The sequence below is a fragment of the Bombus affinis genome, chromosome 6 (assembly GCF_024516045.1).
Source record: "Bombus affinis isolate iyBomAffi1 chromosome 6, iyBomAffi1.2, whole genome shotgun sequence".
NCBI lineage: Eukaryota > Metazoa > Arthropoda > Insecta > Hymenoptera > Apidae > Bombus > Bombus affinis.
The window spans coordinates 5,449,769-5,477,551 of NC_066349.1; the positions used below are offsets into that span (position 1 = coordinate 5,449,769).

At 38.1% G+C, this 27,783-nt stretch overlaps 1 protein-coding gene across 10 annotated transcripts in view; it reads left to right on the plus strand.

The window, feature by feature from the left end:
* The window catches only part of LOC126917584 (teneurin-m), a 652,557-nt gene that overhangs the window by 592,298 nt on the left and 32,476 nt on the right, over nucleotides 1–27,783 (plus strand). For 9 of the 10 annotated variants that reach the window (XM_050724604.1, XM_050724608.1, XM_050724607.1 and 6 more), the window contains one exon: nucleotides 24,720–24,902. In XM_050724604.1, the coding sequence (XP_050580561.1) occupies nucleotides 24,720–24,902 (183 nt within the window). Of the gene's footprint in view, nucleotides 1–117; nucleotides 1,965–24,719; nucleotides 24,903–27,783 lie in introns of those variants that run through there. The other variant, XM_050724610.1, reaches the window with a different exon arrangement.

Sequence of the window (27,783 nt, forward strand, 5' to 3'; positions counted from 1 at the left end):
TTACTGTACACCGTACAGTCTACACGAACCACCCCCACCCCGCAAGATCTCCCTGCTGCTCGTTTACTCCTCCCCACTCCTTTCCTCGGCTCCATCCGCCACAGTGTCGGGAGTCATCGGCTGGCCCTGTCTCCTCAGTCTGTCAGTGACCGCGCAAGCGTGCGCATCGTCCTCTATTTAAGCGTCGTGTGCAAACCTTGCGGAGGGAATCTTCATCCCTTACGCTCGAAAGATTGATATACTCAAAGCAACAACATGCGACTAACCGTAATATATTTCTTTGTAAATACTTACAAAGTAGTTAAATTGATCCTTTAGTAGAGATAAGTGTCGTTCAACGTTGCTGGTCAATGTTACGAATTTAGTGAATTTTGAAAATTTAACATATAGATTTGTGATAGGAGAAAGATATTTCTGTCATAATATACAGTGAAGTTTGCAAGGTTTTTGAAGTGAAGGAAAGGAAAATAGGAATTTGGATGTCGGAGGACGTGTCAGGGTTATTGATCAGTTAAAGTTTCGGCACTGCGAACTTTCAACCCTTATTGGAAACGTGCAAGGTACAACGATTGGTCATCGAATCGCTGAATCAAAGAGATCCGCTGATACGTTGCCAATGAAAGAAGAAACGTGATTAAAAGTGTTATCTCGTTGTTGGTGTCTTGGAATAGTGTTGTATGGTGCAACATTCGGTTGGAAGAAAAAGAAGTTCCTTAAAACAGTGGCTGTGACAATTTACGTGAAAGTTCGAAAGATTCGCGCAAGTACTCGAAATATTCGTTCGGACGGAAAGAAACTTAGAGAAATATTCGAAGAATTTTGAGAGCGTTCGAAGCACGTGTGGCGATCCATTTGACTTTTGAAAAATTAAGAGAGAAAAAAGATCCGAATAAAAAAAAAAAAGAAAAGCAACAAGAGACGAGAAAGGTGGAATTTTTTGAGTCCACGCTGGAAGCAAGGTATAACAGGTGCACGAGGGCAATTCCGCTCGCAACTTTCCACGAGCTCGTCGTATTTCACGCGAACACGCGACGACCAAGTTTAATTTAGGATTCGTGGCAGAGTTTCGTGTGTACTTACTTTGTCGTACGTCGACGTTATCCATCGACGTCTCACCAATGCGATCCCTTTGAAGTCCATACCGGAAGGATCATTTGTGCGAAGGTCATCGAACCTCAAAATTCTCTCCTTTGCTTTTTAAACCTCCTACGCGTTCTCTCTATATATATACCCTGTGTTTTTAATGCAAAAATTGATCGTTTGATACAACTGACAACGCTAAAAAAATCGAAACATTCTTGTGTATTAAAAATCAGCAGAGAACAGAAGATCAAGTTCGACGTGTTGAAAAGTGCAGTGCTTTTTCTTAATGAAGAAAAAGGATCGTGTTCCAAGGAAATTCATCTGTATTAAAAATTAAGCGACACAGTGAATGATCGTATTGTGTTACAAGCAAAGTATGTTCTATTGTCGATGATGAAAAAAAACTGCGGTAGTATAGCAACCATCGACTACCGACGGCGCTCAAAATATTTATCTACGTTGACAATTCGTGAAGGAAAAATTTGTCTACGTTAGAAATTGCATACTAAAAATTCACGGATAAGAAAAATTCGACTATGCTAAAAATTCGCGAGTAAAAATTTTCTTCTCAGAAATCATATATAAATGTATATATATATATATACTAAAAATTTGTGGCCCAATATTTTGTCTACGTTAAAAATTCGTCACGGACACATTCTTCTACCTAAAAATCTGTGTAGGAGAAGTTAAGAAGAAGAAAGAAAACTCATTAAGTGTATGCACCGGATAATGTTGACTCGTCGATGACGGAGAAACTTGAAAGTTCATCTCAATGTGCGATCCCACGGCGTTGTTGGACCTAGTGCCCAGCGAGGGATTACTCAAGCGGCCGTCCATGGACTATAACGAGTACACGTATTGCTACGGTGGTGGTCGAGGTGGGTGGTATTCTTCCCTTGGCTTCTTCTTGTCGGGTCTTGCGTAGTTTTTCTTCAGTCAGAAACCAGTCCGTGCGGTCGAACGAACGTGCAGGATTTTCCCTCGATCTCTTCTCGCCGATTTCTTCAGAACGTTCTAAAGGTTAACGCAGCTTTCGAGCTTCCTTTTAGCCGTGTTCGATCTCTCATGGTACAAGGGAACGATTTTTATGGTGAACGCGTACCACGAAGCTGCGGTAAAAATTGAACGTGACACGATGCGCGTCATTTCGATCGAAAGCCCCTAGGCATTGTCCAAGAATCGTTGTCGTCGCGAATCTTGTTTTTCTGTCCACTAACACGATGTTCTTTCTTTGTGGTTTATTGTTCGAACGAGCGATATTTAATGGAATTCTCGTAAAGGAAGGCAAAGGAAAGAGAGAACTGATAGATTCTGAGAATACGTTTTGTAAGAAACGAATATTAGTCTCGCTTAATTAATGTTGTTTAGTGCTAAAGTCAAACGGAAAGACGATTTTTACATGGAATTTCTGGGTAACATATCGAATTTGAGAATTACTTCTTCCTTGTAAAAGGTAGAAACACCACGTGTATATAAAAGAAAATAGTAAAGAGAGTTTCGTTTGAAGAAATGATATCTTGAATTCCGTGATTGAAGGATGATAGCGAAAGATTCTAAAACGCTCATTTCCGCAATAGACGCGATACGTGGGCTAGCCAATTTCGAAATCTCGCGAAATTCCCGGGGTGCGGCATTTCCCACTTGGGCGCATGAAAAATTTCCACGCGTCACGATTTGGAAACGTCAACGTGACAAATACGTTCGGCGTGATAATGCAGTTGCGTGACACCGCCTTGCCACTCTCTAGCTGGAGGGATGTTTTCTTCATCCTGTTCCTTTTTCCGAGCGCGCGCCACCGCGGCACAATCAATTTCAGTCAAAAATGCCCGCTTTATTCTCACGTAGGCGCGGCATATTTTCTCATGCACGCGCAAAACATCACAATAGAACAGCAAAAAAAGAAGGAAAAAGAACTCGTATCATACACACGCGATATGAACAAAAGGAAAGGCGAAAGATATCTCATAGATCGGTGAAATGGTAAAAAATACTCAATGCCAGGGAATTAATCGAATAATTGACTGATGAAAGAAAAAGACAATGATAGAATCAAGTTCAATATGGTTATTTGGATACCATAGTGATGTATAAATCAAGGTTTTTAGAGAGAGAAAGAGAGAATATTATTTTTAAAATAAGGAGCATTTTAAAAGTTGTAATAATTTATCGATATTTATTCAGGATTACCTGATTCAATACAATTTAAATAATTAAGAAATCTAATTTGTAATATTGAACACACACATATACATTCACGCACGTGGATTCTCTTTAGTATAAAATAATCCTGAAAGGTTTTAATAATTTGCTAATAATAATTCACGTATTAAGTTCTCATCAAATTAATTATTAACCAAAGAGGAACTTACTAAACGCATCATTAGCCATTAATGTGTTAATAAAATTTCTCTCGCATATCTAAGGACAACACTCGCAGAATTCGTCCTATTTCCAACTCAAATAAAGCGAAAAGTGTGGATGGCGCTTCTGTAATGGCGACAACGTTTAATTCCTCCGCGTGAATATGAAAATTCCTGGACCGCAGAATCGCCAACTGGTTCGAGCGTATATTCGCTTGATAAATCATGGAGCCGTCAACTGTCGCGGCGCGAAAATCGCGTAAAATATTCAATGTGGCCGGAATTATGGCCATGGAAACGGGAAACTTTTAAAGAACGCGTCGTCGCAATTAAGAAAAGAGGAAAACCGCGGAAACTCAGGTGCGAGCGAAAAAGAGAGGCTTCATTGCATTTTCCTTGGGGCAGCTCAGGGCACTTATCACCGCGGCTCATGCAAATCGCTATACGCTAAATTTATCCCCGTGTAAATTCATGCGCCGAGGCTCTACACCGCGTGTATCGATTACCACCACGAAATCTCGGCTTATCCAGCGATCCGCCTGCTGTTCGCGTGATAAAAGCCTCCTCACCCTCCACGTTTCCCTCTCTTTCTTTCTTTCATCCTCTATTTCGAGCGCCGATCGATTTCCCCGAAGCAACACTTTCACCGGTTTAAAAACAAGAAAGAGGACTTCCGTTTAATCGTCCTGGCAGAAAAAGTATACCTAACACCGTGTTTCGGATAATCGAGAATAAATTGAAGGGATTGAGGTCTTACATGGAAATTTCTGCAAATAAGAAAGAAGTGTTTGGATATCAAGTGCATTCTCAAATGTGCGTTTATCCAAGTTTAGATTTTTATGTATATCATTGAGGAAATAGAATATGAATAGAAATTTATTTTACTCTTTAACTATTGTAAGCTTTAAATATTTCATATACATATCTTTACCAATTAAACGAAATCTATATATTTCTGAGCTTATTTTTCATTATATTTCTGATCTCTATAATAAAATATAATTGCCGTCATGCTGTTGCCAACCCCTTCAGATAGCAAATAGTGATAGCTTACGTGATTTCATGGATAAGTCGAGTTTAACCAGGCTACGAGTGCGCTTTTATTTGAATTAATTTATCGCAGCGCTCTATATTTTCAACATTAAATGCAATAATGACTGTCTCTGGCGTCTTTTGTACAGTTTGATTAATCACTTCTTGTTTCCTGTCTGAAATTATGTGACTATGCATTTTGTGCCTGCGAAACTATAAAATACCCTCGCTGAACTTTCTCATTTTACCTGACGTACAAAACTATTACGTACAGTCTGTGTTGTACACTCCTAACAATAAGTCACCAGATACTTGCCACACATTTCTAAACAGAGTGTTTATTAAGACAGAGAAACCTTAAAGAAACAGTGTTATTTATATTTTTCCTTGGCACTCTCCTTCCTTTGTAACTAGATTTATTTTACAATGAAAATCAACTTTTATAGTAACTCGGTTAATTGGTAATTTGCATGCAAAAATCCATTTAATCTTTTGTATAGACTATTACGAACAACGAATTTCTCTATTTCTATTCTCTTTCGCTCTAAAATATTTAACTGTTCCTTCGTTTTATTCCTCTCTGTATTATACACGTCCAAAGTCCATTAACATATTGCATTATACTCTCTACAGTTCATCTGAACAAACAGAAAGGTAAGAAAACGAGTTTCCGCGACCGTGTTCGTGTCTCCGTGAGAAGAACATCGTGGCAGAGATCGTCATCGTGTTTATCAGGTTGACATTTCGAAATGTCGCGCGGTTTATCAGGTGTTCCCCGGTGGAAGCTTAAGCTTGAGTCGCACGCACGCGCGATCGCCACCATGGGAACGGTCGCGCGCGTGCATCGAATCAACGACGTCATTTTTACATAATAAGGTATCGCGTGGTCGAGTTCGGGGCTGTAATCATCGTTGCTACTGCTGCTGCTGCTGCTGCTACTCTCTGTCTATTGACACTTTGACGTGGATATTTCAAGTGCAGCTGCAACGATCGCTGCCAATTGAGAACGAATCAACGTTTCGTTAGGGTGCATCGAATTCGAGCTGGGGTTCCAATGAATTTTTAAAGGCATATTAATATATTATTTAAAAAATCAATTTTACATGAAAGTAGATCACGAACAGATTCATTTATAAAATATACGCAATAACGAACGTTGTTTGATTATTTGTATGAATTTCGTTTGTAAGGGAATTTAGTAAGCGAATTAGGTCTTGATTTTTGTTCTATTTCGTAGGAAATAGATTCGAGTTTGAAGAAGTTTGTTTGAGGAGGTTGTTACCGATGGAATCTTTTAATTATGCTTATCGCGCTATCGGTAGACTTTCATGCAAACGAAATATTAAAAGGTAGAACTTAAACAGGCTGCGTGGTTACCTCGCATCGTAATTATTTCAATTATGTGTAATCAAAAGTATATCAATTTTAGAGGCTCAGTTATTTATTTGCACAAAATTACTCGTCAGGTTAAACGCGTAGTTACAATGCTGGTACTTGTATTTAGGTATACAAATATCCATTTAAAATAGATTAACGCTTAATTGATTTTCAACTTGTGCAGAATTTCAATATTTTGCTCAAAATTCATCAGAAGTAACATCAACAATTTTTGTGCCATTTATGTTCATCGAATGGATATACTTTCCAAGATTCCAATTATTTTCGTAATTCCTGGGGCCAGTCTCTATTTATCTGAGGACACCTCGTATATTCGGTTCATTGGCGCGCGAATTAAGAGGGAAGCGGAGATTAATAATTTTCGTTGGGGCGAATCTCTGTTACGTAAGATGAAAAATCTGCCGTATAACTTTCGATCAAATGCAGTAATTCGAACTCTAAATTAATTCCAATCCATTACTTGTATATTTACGTATACAGTAACCTTTAATAATTCTCGATATCAGATAAAAATAAGAAATATATAAAAAAAAATAATAAAACAAGCCCAAAAAATACCATTTCTCGTCAATCACAAATAATCATCAAGTATCATATATTTTTTATAAATCTTATAATTAACCTTTTTCCAAATCCGACATAAGTTTTACAGGATTTTCAGATTTTTTGTCAAAATTAAACAGCGTAGAAACGACATGACGTTACTCGGGCCAGGTTTAAACATCTCTCACACACTCCTCTGATTTCCAACCACGTAACACGTCGCGATCAACTTATTCACTGAAACTATTTCAAGTTTCGAAGCGATCAGGCAAAACCCAGTGCACCAGCCGCTACTACGCTCCTGAATGCACCGTAACGATCCCACATAGAAACGACAGGGCGACCAGTTTGTACTCCTTCCGCTTTTCTGTCGGATTTCGCCGTCGACGAATTGATTCGGGAACTTTCGTCGGAAATGAGCTCTCGTAAAAACAAACTATGTGTATCGTGGACACGCTCCTCGTATGTCTGCTTCGTTCTACAGATTCCTGGTAATTTTTGTTCGATTTCCTGCGATACGGAGATTGCTGGAGAATATCCAGAACCTCGTTGAAAAGCATAGTTTATAGGAATAACTCGTGAGACTATTCTGAGATCGTAAAAAGAAGAGTAGCGAGTTGAAGGTACAGAAATTTGTAAATCGATGAAGTGCTCCTGAAGCAGTCTGACAAGTGTAGGTCTGGTCTTCTTCTTCTTTCTTTTTTCTCAGGTTTCTCAGTTTAGTTCTTGGAAAAATATGTGGCTCGGTAAATAAGTTTCTGGAAGATGGATAACTGGAACAGTGTTTTTGAGGATAGTGGAAGTTTTGAAAAACTTTCTTTGGATTCTAGATATATTTTTCTATTAAGAGATACAACGAAAATGTGGGAAAAAGTGTTTACAAATAAAAAGCACGAAAATTACAACATCCGTGTAATGTACGTACACCTGACATCAGAAATCTTAAGATAATTGTATCTAACATTCATAATCTACACCAAAGAGCGATATGTTATTGAATAATGGGAAATTTTAAGTTATGTCACTGTTGCACTGGACGAGGTAAAATACGAGGTAATTGCCTCGTAGAACTTTCATCGTAATCCTCGACAGCGTGGCGCTTCAAGAAGCTGCTTCAGCCCAGGATAGCAATTAAATTCCAAGTCTAGAGACTCGATAGACGCTGAGCAACCGATAACCACGCGCGTGCCTCTAATGAGGAATCTTTGGTCCGTGTTGCACCTACCAGCCGCAGCATCGTTTATCGTTTCTTATATGTGTACGTTCTTCAAGTCCATGTACACTCTCGGCCATAATTTTAAGATATTTTTTGGTTTCATATAAGACGTGGTAATTCGTTTAAATTCATCAGGCAAGTGATTAACTGATTCATCAGGATTAAGTGATTGAGAGTAAGTACGCAATCTGTAAAAACTATTTATAAAATTGTCAAGAAGAAAAGTGACGAATATGAATTAAAAATTTTATGTATCACGAATGTTATGTGTTATGAATTAGATGCAAAACTCAGAGAATTAGGATTTGGAATTAGGATAAAATATTCAATAGCACAAATGTTGAGATTTGTTAGAACGACCGAGAGATGTTACACGCAAAGATGAGATTTTCTTTATCAATCTTAAGATTTTATATCTAATTTTGATCTTGCACAAGATTCGAATCAGATAACAGTTGTAATAGGTCTTAATAAGTTCCCAATCATTTCTAAAGTTAACGTCGCTTTCTGCGAGTATCCTAATACTTACGAACAAGAGTGTATCTCACTTCGCCTATCTTTCTCCCTTTGTCTGACTTTCGTTCGCTTGTTATTACTAGACGTTAATCTCGCCGGCACGGCATGCCGCGTAATTCAAGAAGCTTGCCCTCGTTACAGTAGCATTTTAGCCTCCCTGCTCGATAATAGAAACGTTCGCCGAGGGTTGTTAGCTACGTGACGCCATGTCAATTCTGGAACTGATGTCTTACACGCGGAGGGATGAGTCGGCACGTGTAACCTCTCAGATTCGTGTCGCTGGGTCGCCTGATTTGGGAATTGTGAACGAATTTGGAAATCTAATTGTGACATAATACTGTTATACATTCAAGAGAGGAATCTAATTGCGATAAAGTATTTTCATACATTTATTCGTATCTTATCATGTTTGAGATTGCTTAATATATAGAATATAAGAATAGTATGTAGAAATTATAAGATATTTATTGTAAACGTATATGATCGCACTGAATATCAACATCTATAAATTAATGGATAATCGACTGTTTAAATACCTTTACGATCTCTGTGCGTAATATACTTTTGTACTTGCAATTTCTATGCATACACGTATGTTTAGGTCTGTTTCAAACACGATAGTATTAATGAAATTTCAAAACGTGGAAGTGTAACAAACACCCATAATGTCATGGAATATACTAATTCATAAAAGATTCGAATACTTTCATGAAACTGTGTATAATGTAGAACACCGTTTATACGAACTCCGCCTATCTCAACGAAATTTTAGTTAATGCCCGATTAACTGAACTTTTGTTGGTTGAATTCATTTATCTGAACCTGAGCTTCTATTATACGAACGAAAAATACCAGATAGTGGGGATAATTAGTGAGTTGCTATTGTACGAACTCCAATTATATAAACTGTTTGTCCCCCGATAAGTTCGGATAAATGGAAATTCTGCTATACTCAAAAATTATTATTTCAAATAAATTTCACCCGGGCCTGTGCCAGAGTTAGCAAAATGTGATTGCTCGAGCAAAAGTCGTCGAGAAGAAGGAATCTCGGAGTAGCATAAGGACGAATTCAAAGCTCTCAACCCTAAGATCGTCTTCTATGACCTCGTCGGGCCTCCTTCCAATATCCACGATCTGCCAAACGCAGAATCTCTCTCTCCTGCGCTTTTTCCACCCTCAACCCCTCGACGACTCCGCTTCTGCTTCATGTCCCTCCTTTATTTCCCTTCTTTCGTTTCCCTTTTCCTTATTTTACCAGCGTCTACCGAGGTAGCTCCGGCTAAACGACTACTGCATCGATTTTAACCTTGGCTTTGCGGATATATTTTGGCCCCGTTCTTTTGTGTCGGGGCAAGAATGCCAGGCCACTGTGTCTTCATGAAGAAATAGCTTCTCTTTTGCCGCCAGTCTAGACAATGGACCGGCAGAGCGACACGGAACAGGAAGTTAGCCAGACTTTACCAACTAACCCCCTGTAATAGTCTCTGAGCGGATGGAAAATGGATATGAAGTGGGCGATTATTATTTGGGTGTTTCGTTTCACAGAGTTTGGCAAAGTGTTTGTTTGTTCATTCATATTTAGGCGTTTTACATTTCAAGGCCACTTTGGTATTCTTTTTATAAACCTTTTAGTAATCCATTAACTTTTCTTTCTTATTTGATTATTGTTAGACTGCGGATTTTTATGTAAACTCATACTTTCATGGATACAGTTGAAAGAGTAGGAGTTAAGAAAAACTTTGAATATTTTATTGTATAACGTTAACGGTAAAAAATTTCATTTTACACGTATCAGAAGGATTAATTTTTTAATCTAAAATACTCTTTTATTATTTTTACCGAATACTATCTCCAACATCTCGACATTTCTCTAACCATTCACATTACGAATTTCTATGAAATAATAGCTTTTATTCACATTAAGAGGGATTATTACGCCTATATAGATACTGATAATTTGGAAAGTTGAGAGAGAGAGAGAGAGAGAGAGAGAGAGAGAGAAAGAGAGAAGTCCTTAAATCATGGCTTTCTTCACGTACGTGAACTAACGAGGCGATCTCCACGAATCGGAAATGCTTTAATTAATAGTTGGTCCGCGCTTTCAGATTCTATATCACCGGATTACGGACCAAGGTGAGTTGATCGCGGTACCTAGATATTATAAGACGATAACATACGAGGCGAAAGCAACCTTGGACCAACGAGAGATCGAGCCTATCGACGATCTCTATCGACTCTTAATGGTAGCGATTAACGAGTGCCGATGTCAAAAGCACACTCACCTCGTTAACGCCCACGCATTTCCGTTAATTAATTCCGCACAGATCGTGTATCCTCGTAAATACACCCAGAGCCCAGTGTCGTTTCACGTTCAGATGGTGAATTTATGAACGCGGAAAATGGGAATCGTTGGTCTACTTCCAACCAGATGAAACGGTGAATGAGTTTTCGAACCAGGATATACAGAGTAGGTTACAGCGAAATACAGGAGCAAAATTTTGTTGCGATATTCATGACTTGTAATGGTGAGGGAAAGTTGCCTTTTATAGTGGTAATTTAAGCTGTTGAAATCTAAATTGGATCAATAAATTTGCTGAGGTGCGGCAAACTAAAGAATTATTTTTATTGCCTTTAGCAGTTTCTCACGATCTCTGTAATTCACGTTTTATTTTCCTGTTTTATGTTTTTCTTACTATATAACAATATTTGTCACACACTCGTAACACGGATTTGTAAGGATCGAAAGTAATTTCAATAACGATTATTATGTCACAAGAATTCCTTATTCGCACGATATGATTGCTAACATAATTTCATACATTCGAATTAAAAACATCGGCAAACAAATCAAAAGGGATTATCTAAATTCATTTGAATTGCTGAATATTTTTACACACATCTCTGAACGATTAGGTGTGTTCTATGATACAGTCGATCAAACAGGGACACCATTTCTGAGATTGAACAAGTCGATCGCGCCTATACGATCTGTCCTTTGCGATTAATTTTCGCACTAAGGTTATCCAATCACAGGTTACCACCGCACGGTCAAATAAATCAACGGTATCGATCGTCATTGACACCGTTGCGGAATCGAACGCGTTATGTATATCTGTGTCGAAATCAAGGAACGCTTGACTTCGCTTTTCGTCGAGTGGAACGTGATTAGCTAGATCGAAGATGAATGCCTTGGTATTAGTACACGTGGCAGGTGTATCCGATTATAATGCTGTATGTACATGATCGGACGAATGCTCGACGAATTGCCATATCACACTGATTCTATACATATAGCGAATGAGTGTAGCGATTCGAACGTCGATTAAATACTATCGTATCGGAGCAGCTGAAGAATATGGAAGGTATACAATAGATTGTTGACTGTTGTTGACACAAACAGGAGAAAATTGAGTTGGTGAGGTTCAAGTGCAGAGACAAATTTCCAAACACCCTTTTAGAAGTATTTGAAGCGTCAAGATTTATTGTATCTTGAGATTAATCACATTTTATGTAGATGTCCTAATACTTATGAATGGGAGCGTGTGGCGTTGCACGAAAAGTAATCGAATGGTCGCAGCGTCAACAATTTGAACCGTGACGTAGTGCGTCGTTAGTGTCCCGAGTATTGTTGTGGGCTCAGGATGTTCACGTTACGAGGGCGGGGAACAGATAAATTGCTCGTTGAAACAAAACGATCTTGTCGACTCTGTCAGGGCTGCTGCGTGGGTGGGAGGCTGGAATCATGGATTGGCGCTTTTCAGCGCGTCAGATCGCTCCTCAAAAGGACACGAATACCACTGTAACCATTTCGTTCGAACATCCGCGAATCGTGTTCCTATTTTTTACGATCGCTTGCGATCCACTACGAAACTACTCGTTCGCAATTCCGAGATTCTTTAACCTGTTTTACATGTTTTTCAGTGGGTGCAATAATCCATGTTTCGATGGATTTTTATATTTTCGTTGAAGAAAGTACAACATTTTTATAGAACGTTTAAGCAGCAATCTAATTATGCTTTTTATAATTGATTAGTATCTCGATAAAATACATAGTTCTTCAAATGCAAAGTATTTTAATTAGCAACGTGCAGAAATACGTAGAAGAATATTAAGTATGAAAAGTTATTCAAATACTGTTATACATATAATTCTGTGGATTTTATTAGTTTTTCAATTTATCCAATCAAGATATATCTTTAAAGCATCAAATATACATAACTTTCGATTTAAAAGAAGAGTCTTCTAAGTTTTCCTCATAAAGTTACATACATCCACAAATTTCTTAAATTCAGAATATATAAATTTCTTTTTACGGCCTTCAAATGGAAACCACGACGTTCAATGATCCAATATCTTGGAAAAAGCGTACAACATAATTCCACGTGAAATAGAAACTAAGTATTTCCAATTCACCCAACCATAAGTGTCATCCTTTCAAGGTCGCGAAAGCAAACCACTCGTTGTCTCATAATCTTTAAAAATCGTTGAATTATTTCTAGATTTAAGCATTAGATTCAGCTAGAATGAAACATACGATAATCACTTATTATTCACGTTATAGTACCACGCCAGAATAATTTACTTATAATTCTCAATGAGAATTGATTATAAAATTCTTCCAAATAAAAAAGGACCTTTGCATTATGATAATTTGCTGTAAATCGGTCAGCACGATCGACTCTCAGCTGTCGTGAATACGATCTGTCCAGCGATAGTGATCGATCGCGTGGGTGACGAAACGAGTCTGCCTAGTTTTCGGTTCGAAAATGCAAAAAGTCAACCGTTGGCTGGATTTTACATGGGAAGAAGATGCGTGTTAACGTTTCTCGCACACGAACGACCGTCGAACCGCACGACTCTCTGGAAATGGTGATGTTTCAGTTTCTCACGTCATTGTAACATCGCAGGTCGTGAAAAAAGAGTACACACGTGCATTAATTATTCCAACGCTCGTTTGCGACGTAGGGAATTATGTTCTGAGAGTTGCGAGTATTCTCTTGGATCCTACCGATGCTTTTTGCTCGGTGATTTTAGACGTGGAACAGCCTTTTTTTTATTTACGGTTAGAAGGAAGCTTTTGTCATATTTGGGAGATAATAAAGATAATGGATCTGTAATAAGCCCAATTTTGAAAATAATTTGCTGTAGGTATAGTAATTTCCTGGTATTTTTATGCATAAAAGGTTTTGGTATCTGTAAGTCCAAATATAGTAGATAATTTATTAAGAAACCTAATCTTTTAAATAATCCAATGCAAGTATAATAATAATATTCTTGTGTTTCTTGTATAGAAAATTATATTTGTTTCTACGGGAGGAATTTCTCTTGGATAAGATTTTAACGAATTAAGATTTAAGATTAGAACTTTCGATTAAACTGTTTAATTATTAAATTAAATTAAAGATTAAGATTTTCGAGACAATTGTTTGCTAAAATTATATAGTGTAACCATTAATAGATCTTTCGAAATCGAGACTCTATACTTGTGTAAAACGATACAATACTTTTTACAGTATAACATAATATAATATAATATTGTACAACGTGAAAATCCTGTTGTAGGAAAGAACTAAAAAATATTGGATCGATGTGCAACTAATTTTCGTATATTTCATTTTTCTCTTTTTTTTAAATCCTTTCGCTACGAAGGACGCGCATTCACGTCACGATAAAACAGACGCTTGTTTATGAAGGGCGCGCATATGCTGTACACTCTAAACAGCAAGTAAACACGCGCTGTTACACGCCGGAAAGTCAGCGGAAAAACGCGGAACCAAGCTGGCTTCTCGTGTAAATCGCAAAATATAAATGCAGTTGCAAAACGTACAAATTTTACCGCACCGGAACAATGGAATTATCATACTTCCATGAGCAAAACGCAAACAAGCAAATTGAAGAAGAAAAAAGTAAGAACTATTTTCCATTTGATATTATTTATTTAATCTTTTTATGTTTCTTCTTGTCGATTCGCTGTTTAGATAGTTAATTGTTAATAGCTAAATATTTCCGTGATTTCCAACTTTCATATATATATATTTTCAAATTTATTTCAAACTTTACCAATATGATCATGCTAATCGGGTCTCATAACAGCGATAACAAAATTTCAAAATATTTGTGTAATACTCGTAATATTGAAGTGTTCGAATACTTTTAATAAGCTTGTGTATGTATGATATAGTTGTATTAGCGTACAAAACTTTAACCGGCGCAGTTTAAAGAAATCGTAAGTTGACTGAAAAAGAATTCGAAATGGAATGTTGCGTTAACGCAACGTTATCTCCTAATATCTTAAGCACATTTCCACGCATAAAATAGCCATAAACGAAGGATTCTTTGGTGAAAATCATCTCGACTCGCGAGATTCTGGGAACGCGGTGCTCGCAAACGAATCGTCTGCGGTTCACAATGCCTTGAAAGAGAGTTAGTGAGGAGCCGATAAACGATTGGCCGCTCGTAATAACTTCTTTAACGAGCCGATAATGCCTCAAGATGAAAAAAATGAATGTTCGTTTGCCGCGCTGGAATATAAGCAACGAACGAAAAGGAAAAGGAAAGTGGGTGCAAAACGAGTAGCATGTTTCTGCAGTCTGGTAATCGAATGATATATCCTACCATTCATGCTAGGAAAGCGTTCGTAGAGAACAGAAGCGCAAGAGTCCACGGGGAAATGGGCCAGAGCTTAATTCCTTTCCCATTGGAATTTATGTGCTGCGCGGAAACAACGCGTTCGAGACAGACGAAAGGTGTAGTAGAGCGTGTTTCAAAAAGTTGTGTCTTTCTCATCAACTAATTGACTTTATTTAATTCTATGATTATAACCCAGACAACATTTTTGTCCATGGACTTCTTTCATTATCTCCATCTTTAGTATCATATTTTACGTATAATCATATTTATGATACACTAAGAAAAGGCAGTTTTCACGATTATTTATAACTTGAAAAATATGCATTTCTCTCATCTGTCCCGATTACTAAACTTAAATTTTGCTCACTGTTATCGAACACCTTATAAAAAGACACGAAAAGGCGGTGGTTGTTGAAGATCAGATGCGTTGAAGCACGCGCGTTCGAGTGGACGTTCAGTGGAGCAGCTTGATACGACATCGAGCCTGTTCTTTCTCTTTTTCCACCATCTTTTTTCCTCTAGAAGCAAGATCTAAGCCATGGACCGTAGAAAAGTGATGGTTTGCTGGTGTTCCCGCGAGGAATTTTTCTTTGGAAAATGGAAGGGGATCGAAATCAAAGGAGCGCCGGTCCGTGTGAATTCGAGTGCGCGTCTTGGGGGATCTTGAAGGTCTGTGTACGCGTCCGCTCGGTTTCAACGCGGTAAAAGAAAGAAAGCGTGGAGGAAAAAACGTGCCCTGCAGCACGCTCGACTTCCGCTCATCGCCGATTAACGATCCTCGATTAGAATTTACTGACTCGTGAAATGGAGCGTTATTACTTTTATACCTCCTTCTTTTCGCACGTTTTGCGCCATCTACGCGCCGTCTTCGTCTTCTGGCCGTTGTTTGATATAAGTAGCGATAAAGTTGAATTAACTGTGTGAATTATTCAATTTTTGTTGAACTTATGAATATGACTCTGTCTTGAAGCAATTATCAGGGAAAAGTATGTTTTTAAAATTCAAGAATACAATATTGAAGTCAAACTATACTAGAGACTTTTTAATGTTCTAACATGTAGTAACAAACTCAATCAAAGTATAAATAACATTCTTTTCGGAAAAAGCAAGAATACTGTAACATTTCTTGGCTATCGATCTCTCGTGACTATCGGGAAGCGAATCGCATAAAAAAGATAATTCGACATCGATTTCATCCGATTTTTCGCATGAAACAGTGATTCGAACCTTCGTTTCTTCTTCTTCTATCTTACACTCGTGTGCGTCACATCGATAAAGCTAATTTTATTTTGCGCGGTGTTTCCTCGCCGCGAAATTCGATGGTTGTTCGGCGAAGAAAGAAAAGTAGAAAGATTCGAGCTCCCTTTTTTTTCTCTCTATCCGTTCTTTCCACCCTCCAGACTTTCTTTTCCCCGGCAGTTTCGCAGCCTCTCTTCATTCCCGTGGCGCGTAAATTCTAATGGGAAACGAATTAAGCCCTTTTTCCTCCCCTAACCAGGGAACGAGTCACTCTCGAGATCCGTCTCTCGAACCCGTCGAGTTTCCATTTTGTTCGCTGAAAAAACGACCGCTCTTGCCGCCATTCTACACAGTTTAAGGGACGAGAAAGACGAAAATGGAAGAATTGGCGATGAAGAGAGAGAATAAGACAGCGCAATCATGTTCACGTGTGCACCCGTTGATGTATACATAAAACGTATGCGGAAACCACACATAAACCACTTACCAATACGTCAATCATAAACAGCACATTGAAGTTATACATACTGTTGCCTTTACACAAGTTTTCAAATTAAATTTTATATGACAATTAAAATTTATTATTTGTTATTAATTTCTCATTAATTTGTACATTTCGCTAATGATTATATACCGTTGCTAAAAATCAGTTAGTGTCCCAATTTTTACAAGCAAAATTCTTTTTCGCAAGATACACTTTGTATCTTCTATGAAGATATCTTTTCCCTTGCCTTCGGGGATAAAAAATTGAATCAAGTTTTTGTGTTTTTCAAAAACCTTTGCCTGATTTATTCATTTTTCCAATGTGGAATGTCTTATTCTATGGGAATCAATCTCAAACAACGCACAACCGAAAGATGTCCTCTGGATCGAGCCAAGAACTGAAAAATCCAACGTGTTTTCCATAGAAACGCGCGTAAACTCCGAGTGACCGAGGCGTAAAGTCCTCTCGACTTCTTTTTCCGATTCGACTTGCCGGCATCAGAGGAGGAAAATCTTTAAAAATGAAAGGGCGTACTGCCGTCCGTTGCATGGCCATAGAGAAAGAGGGGCAGAAGTGTCGAAAGAGAGAGAAAGAGAGAATGCAGGGCTGTGATGGACGAAAGGATTTTAATTGGAAGTCAGAGGAGGGCAACGATGGTGGTAGCGCTGCCTGGCCAAAGCTCGAGATAGGGTGAGGTGAACCGTGAGGGGAGGGTGCTGGAGGAAGGTTAGAGGGATGGAAGGGATAGTAGAGGCCGCTATGGTGGTTCTTTACCCTCGTTCTTCGCTCCCTTTATCCTCGACTACGTACATTTTCGCGCGCGCGTACACCGCCTTGAACAAGCTGTAATATACGTGTCTCTGTCTCTGTATATATTCGTGTTCATGAGTATTGGGACACTTAGGAAGAGTTAAGTAAGCTTCAAATGTTATTAGGAAATTATTGTAACATTTAAGAATTATTATCTCATTTGAAACTTGAATAATATTAGGATCTTATTAAAGACTTTAAGAATGATTATCTTATATGAAATCTTAATATGAAGAATCCACGTATTCAATATTGTAATAACAATTATGCTAGTAAAATATATAGTATAAAATAATGAGAAATAATACTTATAATTTTCTTGTGGAATCAAGAATTAGAGTAAATCGTTCAAAGAAGATCGGTATTAGTCAGATTAAATAAACGATTTTGATTGAAATATACGAGGATCATGTGAGAATACACGGGTGGCCGATAATTTATGGGCCGGCTGACACCGCGACATTTAGTTGTATAATAATATCGCGAACACGGTTGATCGGTTAGTATTCCAAAGTTCTCGTGAAAATTTGCCGGCAGCGCAACGCGCGCTAGCTACTATATCAATTTGCCGTAATTGAATTGCGTTTCGATGAAATATACCAGAGCCGACTAAAGTGGCGCTATCGAGAGCCGCTCGTTCGATTGAAACGGTCACAAAAGGAGAATCATTTTTTACCATCGAAATCGGCCCAACCTACTATGGCCACCAAAACCGAGCTTTGTCGTGCTGAATTATCTAAACATCGAACACCATATGAATCATGATCTAGAATGTGATGTAAATTTTTATTCTAAAATACATAAATTAAATTTCTTAAAAGACAACAGACAATGCACAGAAATATATAGCATATTGTTTTGTAAAATATATAGATGTTTCAATGTATGTATAAACTATTGTAACTCTTGCATCCATAAATTAAATCTTATTATAATAGAAAAACAATTTACAATACAGACAGATACACAATATATTTTCCATAAGATATATATTGTAGATATTGTAGTATATGTATAAAATGTCGTAGTTCTCAAGACCATAAATTAAATTTTTCATATTAAAAACCAGCAGACGATGCAAATAGGTCTACAATGTATATCTATATCTTTTAATAAAATATATGGGTATTCTGCTATATAAAATCTCGAATGCGCAAAGAACTATGGCTAAATTAAAAACAATTTTTATATGTTACGGATACGTGCGTTAAGTGATTAAATAAATTATCGTCTCATCGCTTTGAATACCGTATCGAACCACCATGACTAACAACTATAAATAGGACTTTGTAATTTCCTCCATCTTCCATAATTATCTACGACTATTATATTCTCTTAGTAAAAAGAGAATATATTATTTTAGATCATGTATTACGTGCTAAAGTTTTTTTTTCATATTTCGGGTCACATCGAAGGGAGGGTATATATTTGAAAATGAACCGTCGAATAGCGTGAATAACCCGGCCTGTAAATTTTCGAAGCAACCGATCAAAGTCGATCAAAGTTTCCAACTTCGACACCGAAACTTTCCAGAAAGAGAGAAGGGAAGGTGGTGGTGTCTGTAAAAAGACAAGATCGACGTGTCCCGACTGAAAACGTACATCCGGAAGGGCTTCTGACGCAGGATGTGAATTATATCCTGCCTCGTGCCGAGATAATTATATTCTGGTGGATCCAGACAGGCATGAACGCAGACCCTCTATGAAAATATTATCGAAAGAATATTTCTGGTCCTTTTATCGGCCAATACGACGCATGTCAGGCCACTTTTAAAGTGTGTTCGATCTCTAGTATCTAGGATCTGTTGCATTTATCACGAGATTATCTTAATTAACAAATACACATCCACTCTTTTATCCTTCATTATCCACAAAAAAGAGACAAAGAGGTAAAAAGCCACGGAAAATGCTCTCAATTACATATCATATTACAATTTATAATTGTCGCTTTTCATTTTTTGAATAACCTCACCCTAAAAAAAATAAGGATAAAAAGCAAATCGTAGTATATAATGTTGCGAGTTGCATTCGGTATACTGTTGGTCCATGATCTCCATCCTATTACACGAATTCGTTTCGGGATCGCGATTCCCATGGTACACGGGAACCCAGACTTACGCGTACACACATTTTTTTCCCCGTGGCGTACTCGTTTTAGTATTAATTCGTTCCGGTTCGAAAGCTAATCCAGACACGAGGCTAACCCTTGTCCATTTTCCTCCGTTCCGCTCCCCAAAATACATCGATTTCGGTCTGGTGATACGTGACCAGGGATCCCAATCGTTTGCTCACTTCTCCCCATCGTACCAACGGTAAACGTTACGCCACCATCTTCCTTCATGTCGCGTTTTACTTCTGAACGATTTAACACTGGCCACGATTTCCTACAAAAATTAATTCCACGCTCTGTAGAGTTTATTCGGAAATTTTATCACGAACGCCCACTCGCGTGATTTTTTTTTTAATCAATAGGGTATACATCGATGAAAGTTTACAATTCCTCTCCCTCTGTTGTACTCTTCGATTTTTGCCGAAGGGTAAATTGGAGCGAAACGTCCACGATTACAGGCAATTTCTCGGTCGATGTTGGTAAAGCAATACGTATTTCGGGAAAGATTAATTCAATCCTGTAAGCGAGCATATTTTTCAGAGTTTGTCCAGATCAAGATTCGAGGAAATCCTAACATTCTTTTGTAGTTGAAGAATTTATGATAATGAGCATTAAGAATTAACGAGCGAAGTCAACCAGTAAGTCGATCAAGCTCATTAATAACGAAACATAAAACAAAAGCCAGAGACATTCGTTATTTGGTCAGACAAATTCGAACATTTAGAAAGCCATAGGAACATCTCCACTTTCCCAAGCCGCAATTACCATAAATCAAACCAGTAATCCCAAGCGTCTCGCCTAACCTACAACACACATAAACCTATTTCTACACGCGACAGCTAATCGTAAGTGCTAACAAGAGAGCAACAGAGAAATCACGACGCTCTTTTTTCGTTTGCTCTTGATTCCGATCGAAGACGCATGCCACGCGGAACGAACGTAAGCGAAAAAGGAAGAAAAGATTCTTCAGGTATATCTTTGGCGGAGGCTCCCTTCTCTAATAAATTCCATTAGACATGGGCTCTTGCTCGCCCTATATTATGTTACGCGTTTCGACGTGCATTCTCAATGGGCGCACATCCATTACGCGGCCCGGTGCGACAACAACCGTCCTTGCCCCGCTCATTCAACAAAATCCTTTTTTCTCGGGACCACTGGGCCCTCTTTTCCTTTCTAACGTTTTCATCGTCGCGTTTACGGGGCCCATGGCGCTGAATCTTTGAAGAAAGAGGACTTAGTAGGTTCAAGCAACCGAGTACAATTCGATTCACCAATGTGTATTTGTAGTAGCGATGAACTCAAGTAGGTTCAAAGATGGATCAACTACGCTCCATGCTTCTATGTAGTAATTCACAGAAACATTCGGACAAGATACTTGTTCCAAACATACATTTATTAAAAATGTAGTACAAGTATAATCTGGAAACAAATTACTTATGTTGCACCATGACCTATAAATTATGGAAATTAAGAAGTTAAGAAATAAGGAAGAAATATATACACTTCTAGATTCTTCAAAGTAAACTCTTGAAACTTTTGAGACTTACTTGCTGAGTCTCTGTAGGGCTGACCCCATGGCACTGAATCTGGGAAAGGAGAGGACTTAGTAGGTTCAAGTAACCGAGCATAATTCGATTCACCAATAGGACCCAGATTCTTCGGCAACGTGCTCGGTCTGTATAGCACGAGATTCATCCTGGATTACGGGATAGTGAGGTAGCCTTGGTCGTTCTGGCGCTGATTCTTTATGTAGTTGCTGTCCTCGTCGTTGCTCTTTTCGTCCTTTTGACGCGACCCGATCGGCAGAGAAGAAAGGATCGGCCGTGTAACGACCGACACAATGACTACTCCCGCCGATCTATTAGGAAGAATAACGACGTGCTGCGAAGAGTCTTCTGCTTCGATGGCTTCTTGCTATTCTTCTTTGCCTCCTGATGCCTGGGCGCAAAGTTACTTACACTGTTATGTCAATGGTGGCTTGTAGATTTTGGAAGTGGATTGAGAGGTATTGTGATGATTCTGTTGAGTTGACGAATACGGTATGATTAATGCTACTAGTGTTCGCTTTGTTGTGGGATAGGTTGAAGCTGTTCGAATCTTTCCTAATGATATTAAAAATAATAGTTACATGCGTCTTTTGAGAATTTTCAGAAGCCTGAAAATTGTCAAAATTCTTCTATTTCTATTATTCTTTGATAAAACTTCAATACTATTCTGATTAAAAAATTAACTCGTAATACATGACATTATATATAAGAAAAGATTGTCATTACTAACATTTATATCATAGGAAAATTTCTCACGACGATATATATATATATTTTACACTTGGAGCTTTCACAGGAAATTGGTCATTTATTATTAAAAAGTATTATTAAAATAGCATTTGAAACTATAAAAATATACTACATATAAATACTATATAAATATCGAATACGAAAGTTGAAACTGTTGATACACAACAATTAATATGACACTAAACATTACTAATATGACAGTAATCGGCACAAAATGATACTTGACAGATTTTAAAATTTACTCATGCATAGTCTATTTGTATCTAAATATATTTTGTACAAAATATAATATTCGTCATCCGAAAGAAAAACCGTACCGTACCGTAACAAATAAACATATAGAGTTAAACAATTCTATGCAAGTTCATAAAATTCATTCGTAAACGTGGCAGATAATTCGAGATGAAGCAAGTTTATTTGTCGACGCAAAGAGGCTTCCGCAGTGAAACGGAAGAGAGGGAACAAAATTGTAGTCGTATAGAGGTTTTCGAGGTTTCGGGAGTTTATTCAAGCTTCGATTGTACGTAATATTAGATCACTTGTACAAGAGACCACTGGTTCTCATTCTTTCATTTTCCTCGACGTTAGCTTGATGTTACTGCAATTTACATGTCCGAAGCTTCTTTGGTGAACCGATGCATGCTGCTGGTAACACAAAATGGCGGGTCGCCCCTCGGGGGAAAATGTCGAAACTGAGCAAGTTCGCTCGTAAAAGGGTCGAGTGCTCTTAGTTGAAGGCGATGGGGCGAAGGGGCGAGGTAGTGCAAACAGAGCACGAATCGAAATTCCCTCACGAATCGTTGGGGATGAAGAAAAAGTGAGAGACGAGCGATTAGTTGCAGATTGGGAAAGTCTTTGTCATTTTACAGAGTGAAGGTCTTTTTCCACTCCATTTTTAGCATAAGATAAGGTAACTACGATTCGACGAACTAGCACTTATTGCTGTCAATATTCTGCAGTTAATTGTACGATAAACTTCACTTATTTGAACATTCATTCTCCTTATTCGCCGGTTTCGATGGTGTCTTCAATAGAAACTGTATAGTTTCAACCTGAAGAAGCAAACCTTGTTTGCCAAACGTCGGAGCATGGTGCAAACTAGGTACAACGTATTAAAAGCATGATAGAAACTCGAAGAAGCACCCGTGTCACCTAATCATCGCAAAAGTTTAAAATCCAACATTCTCTCGTCTTTTTCATATCTTTTTTCTTGTGCTTCTTCTTTGGTACCTTCTTGCTCATACCCTTCCAGAAGAGCACCCAGTTCTTTATTCGTTCAGGTTTCTCTCTGCTTCCTGTTGCGTACCAGTCGATCAAATGTCAGAAGGACGTTCTTTACAGGCGTAAAAAAGGGCTCGAAAGGATCCAGTTCATTGGCTAATAGAGAACGTAAAAAGAACGCAGCTCGAGTTTCTTCGACGGTCACCCTATCCGGGGAGCTCTGGTCTGTTAGGCGTTTTAGATTGTGCCCGATACAATGAAAGAGAAAAAGAGAGGGAGGAAGGGAGAGAGAGAGAGAGAGAGAAGGAGAGGGTGCTTCGAATCTGACCGGGCTTATAATCGACTTAAAGAACCCAGAGACTGCTCCACTTTCCGAGTATCGACTTCGAGGAAATCTAAAAATGAGTTGCGACCCTCTCTATTCGGCTTGCTCGAGAAACTAAATTTATGGAACCGTTGCTCTCGGTACGGGATAACATTCTTCATAATGGAATTTCGATTCTTTTTTCCTGAAACTCTTCGAGATGAATGTAGATTTAACGTAGCCTCGCATTCGAAACGCGTCTTTCCAGTCATTTCTGTCTTAATTGTGTGAATAAGTTAATATTTTAATACGATATTATAACAAGCTGAGCTGCGGATCTTTGTAGAAATTCATGTTTTCATGGAATGATTAAGGTAATCTGTTTTCTTTATTAAGTATTATAAGCATTTTACTTCGGATATTTTATACATTTTTATACGAATCTTTAAATCTCCTTTAAACGATTACTAATTTCATACTGAGCTCTACTTTCTTGTGGTTTCATCAAATTCAAAACTACCTTTGCTCCTTCACCTCTGTAAAATCAGACTTGCCAGTAATTTTCAAAGCCAGTAGCAGGATCGATTCTACACCAAACATTTCGTTCGAACAAGCCACGAATCTGGTATATTGCTTCCTGAAGACCATCGATTGACGCGCGAAAAAAGGATTGTTATAGAAATTCCAACAAAGACTTCTGATACATCGACGACAAAAAAGAAAGGAACGACAACACATCTTCCGTTATTGGTGTGTGCTTTTTGGAAAAGTGGAGAGGAAGAGAGAAAAAAAGAGAAAAAAGAGAGAGAGAAGGGGTGACATTGTTATACCTGTCACAGAGCACTATGACAAAGCTGTGAAACTGCCTTCGAAAAATTTTCATTTCGCATCGTTGCGCAGAGGAGAGAGAGTTTTGCGATTCTGGGTCACTCCCCCTAGTCGTTGTAATCCCTGTAGCGGCGGCGAAAGCCTGGCTGTGTGAAACGTGCCTAATCGCGAGATCGGCTCAACCCTTTCGCCTCGATGAAAACCGCCTGGCCACCTGCCCAGGATTACGCTTAGACATTGTTCGAGTACCTGGAAGAAGACCCGGCCCAGTAATCTAAACCACAACGTTATTTTTAAGCGGGATCGAATTGTCCTTTGAACGTGTTTTAATGGCAGTTGTAATAGCGGTTGCGTGGTATTTATTGTTTGGAAAATTCAGAGAAAAATTTTTGATATACGGTATAGATGCTATTATTTAATAAAACGTTAACTTTATAAGAATACAAAAGAAATCTAGGCATGCGGTAAAATTATTTGAAACTAAAATAAGAAAGAATCCGAAGGTTAGACAATAAAACATAAAGTTAACATGAAAACAAATCTAAAGCTCTAAAGATGAAAAAGATCTTCTAAAATTTCTGAAATATTTCAGTTATCGAGATATTCACGGACATAATTAACAAGTATCTCTTCTCGTTTGTTATAGGGTGTTTGTTGGACAATTCGGCGCCGCGGGGCCCGCCCGATGTGCCACCCCGTAACCCTACAATGAGCCGCGTCAACGGAAGATTGCCAGGAAGTCACGCAGCCAGCGATCACGAGCGTGATCCCGACCTCCAGCCGTCCTGCCTCGTACGCACCTCATCAGGCGGCTTCTACAGTATACCAAGTGAGTATTAGGGGTTGCTCAAGGCATTGATTTACGTTCTCAAAGCGAAAAAGAGGCCACGACAAAGACGTGGCAAAGGGGTTTCACTTCCTCGAAACACAAAGTTGTACGATTACGTATCTCCGCTTGATCAGCTCGATAATTGTTTGAGCTTGTTAAGAAACTGCTGGATGAAATAAATCAGAGCCGTTCTTTCGATGACGACACGAAAATTATAGTAGAAGATCTGTTGCTAACGTTTTATACTTGACAAGTTTTGATACATTAAATATCGTATCAGAATTCTTTGTGTCTTTGGCAAATATAAATTATGATTTAAATCGACATTAAATATCGTTTGGGTAAAATTTTGTGTATAAAACGTTTTATATATATTACTATATATATCGAATATATGCTTTTGTTTAAACTATTTGATCAAGAATTTCGAAGATTTCCTAAAAATATTCAAACGTCTTTTTGTGGATTCGAAGTAGTGGATTCTTGGTAATGTTTGCATCGGATCTCTAAATAATCGATCTGTAGATAAACAGAAGCGAACTTTACACCGATCGACATTTTTCCAGGATCTCGAGAGTTTCCCCCGGATGATATCGGTTAAAAGTGTTTGAGAAACAAATATCTAGAGAGCAAGATTGACTGCCTAAGAGACAGTAGATAAGGATTCTGTTTGAGATACGTAGCTTTCGACTTTGCGCCAAGCAAACTCTTACAGCTTTTGCGTTTTTCTGTTTAAACAAAGATAGATTCTAACACTGTATTATACATAGCCATAAAGGTTTCTTCAAACGTTGCAAAGTTACATAAGGATTTTTCGATCTTCTCTATTTAACAAGAATTTCATTTTCTATTTAACAAAAGGATGAAACTTCCGAGGAAGATTTCCGAGGATATCTAAAACTAGCCCTAAACTGACACGAAGACTGACCCCAATTTCATATTTTCGTCTAATTCGCGTATATAAAAATCTAACGATCAAAAATCTGGTAAAAATTAAATTTTTGATCGTTAAGACGACACATCATATGCTATCAACAGCAGTAAATGCGTTTAAAATTGAGAACTGGCTCAAACTTTGGGATGATCTTAGAAGAGTAGCGGTGATTCGAAAGATTCTTTAAAAGTTTAAGAAAATATCGATGATTTAAAATTGATTATATAGATTTTAGTCGGTTATCACAGTGACTTCTGAAGTTTGCTGAACGAAAGTAAAAGGGAAAAAATTCTTGGAAGAAAAGTGTTTGGAGGAGGTGTGTCCACCGATAACACGGACAATGTTTCATCGAGGGCCATAATAAGAAGGCTTAGCCAAGGAGAGGGGGAAGTGACTGACGTTTCTGACGAGGGTAGTACACGCTGTAATCAGTGGTAACCAATGATGGGCGGGGGTGCGATAATTTTCAAGACGAAGTTTCCTTCTAGCCGTTATCTTATCGGCCAACCAGGACCCCGAGTAGTTTCTAGAAAATTTAACGTTTTTGTCAAAAATCTACTTTCGTTATTTGTCGAAATATCCAAAATGAAAGGCTCTTCATTTATTTTGGAAGAACAAGTAGAGCCTGTTTCCTAGAAACTTTAAAACAAGTCGTTCTACCTATATAGAATACTTTGAAAAAATTTAAAAAAGTTGATCTGTATAGAATATTCTGAAAAGATGTTGCGAAAAGTGTTGAAAGCTGTAGGAAATTGCTACTCAAATATCTGTCACGTTAATTTTAAATATACTTAACAGAATTAGTAACAGATTCGATATAAGCACTGGGAAATGATTTCAAATTTTTGGTTCATAATGTGTACATATAATCAGTCATAAAATTTTCAAAGCTACTAAATCTTTTTCTCTAAAAAGAGAAGAGATTCTTCCTTAGTTCTTGGCTTCAATCAGTAGCCCCAAAATTTTCCACATTTTCGTAATAATTTTCCATCTACGTCGGAGCTGATGACCGAAAAACTACCCTAAGAGACGCTTAAAACGATTCTCTCTCAGAACCAGCAGCTAGGTAATCGAAATTTACCAGAGACGCACAGCCATGAAATGACGTGCCTCAATGTCCCAACAGTTGAGTGCATTCGACAGAGGAAAAGCATACCGTGAACAGGCTTTTCGAGACGCTTTAACAGCAATCTACACCAACTACAGGGAAAACATAGACGAAAACCGAGCTTTCTGACGTTCTGAACAACACAATAAGACGCGTTCCTTCCATGTTTGGTTGCTAACTAAGGAAGGACTCGAAATTTTCTACGGTTCAGACGACCCAGGCGCCAAAAACGATTCTCTGGCGAAACCTCGGAACACTTGAAAGCTTTATATAGCGTTTCAAAAACGTGGGATGCGACTCGAACGGTGATTTATGATCTCTCGACTTATTGACCCTCGGTTATGACACTGGCTGACGCTTATGACCTTCCACAGAATACTTTAGGCTCCACCTAAGGTCGATCCTTGGTCTTTCTCTTTTTTCCTCCCTAGTCTGGTCATCGACACAGCCACCAATCTTTTCTAGGCTTTTGTCCCTTTCGCCGCTGTCGATAATGCACTTCTCGGCTTCGTCGAATCCGTCATCCGAGTGTTTGCAAAATTCTATGGTCATTCATCTTTCCTAACGGTTAGGCGAATCATGGTTGTGGACATTGAGATTGTATCGTTGTTGGAAGAAATACGTGTATTTTCATGTTCCTCGCTATTTTTATACCACAGATACAATTTTTTGTAGGTACTTTATTTTTTAATGCTTTAATCAATACGACTTCTTCCTGTATTTTTATAACTCTATTTACATAAAATTGCAATGAAATAAAGTCTCTCTTACACCCCCTATAAATAACATAATCTCATCAAATTATCTTGAAAAGTAATCAAACAACAAAATCCTTGCCT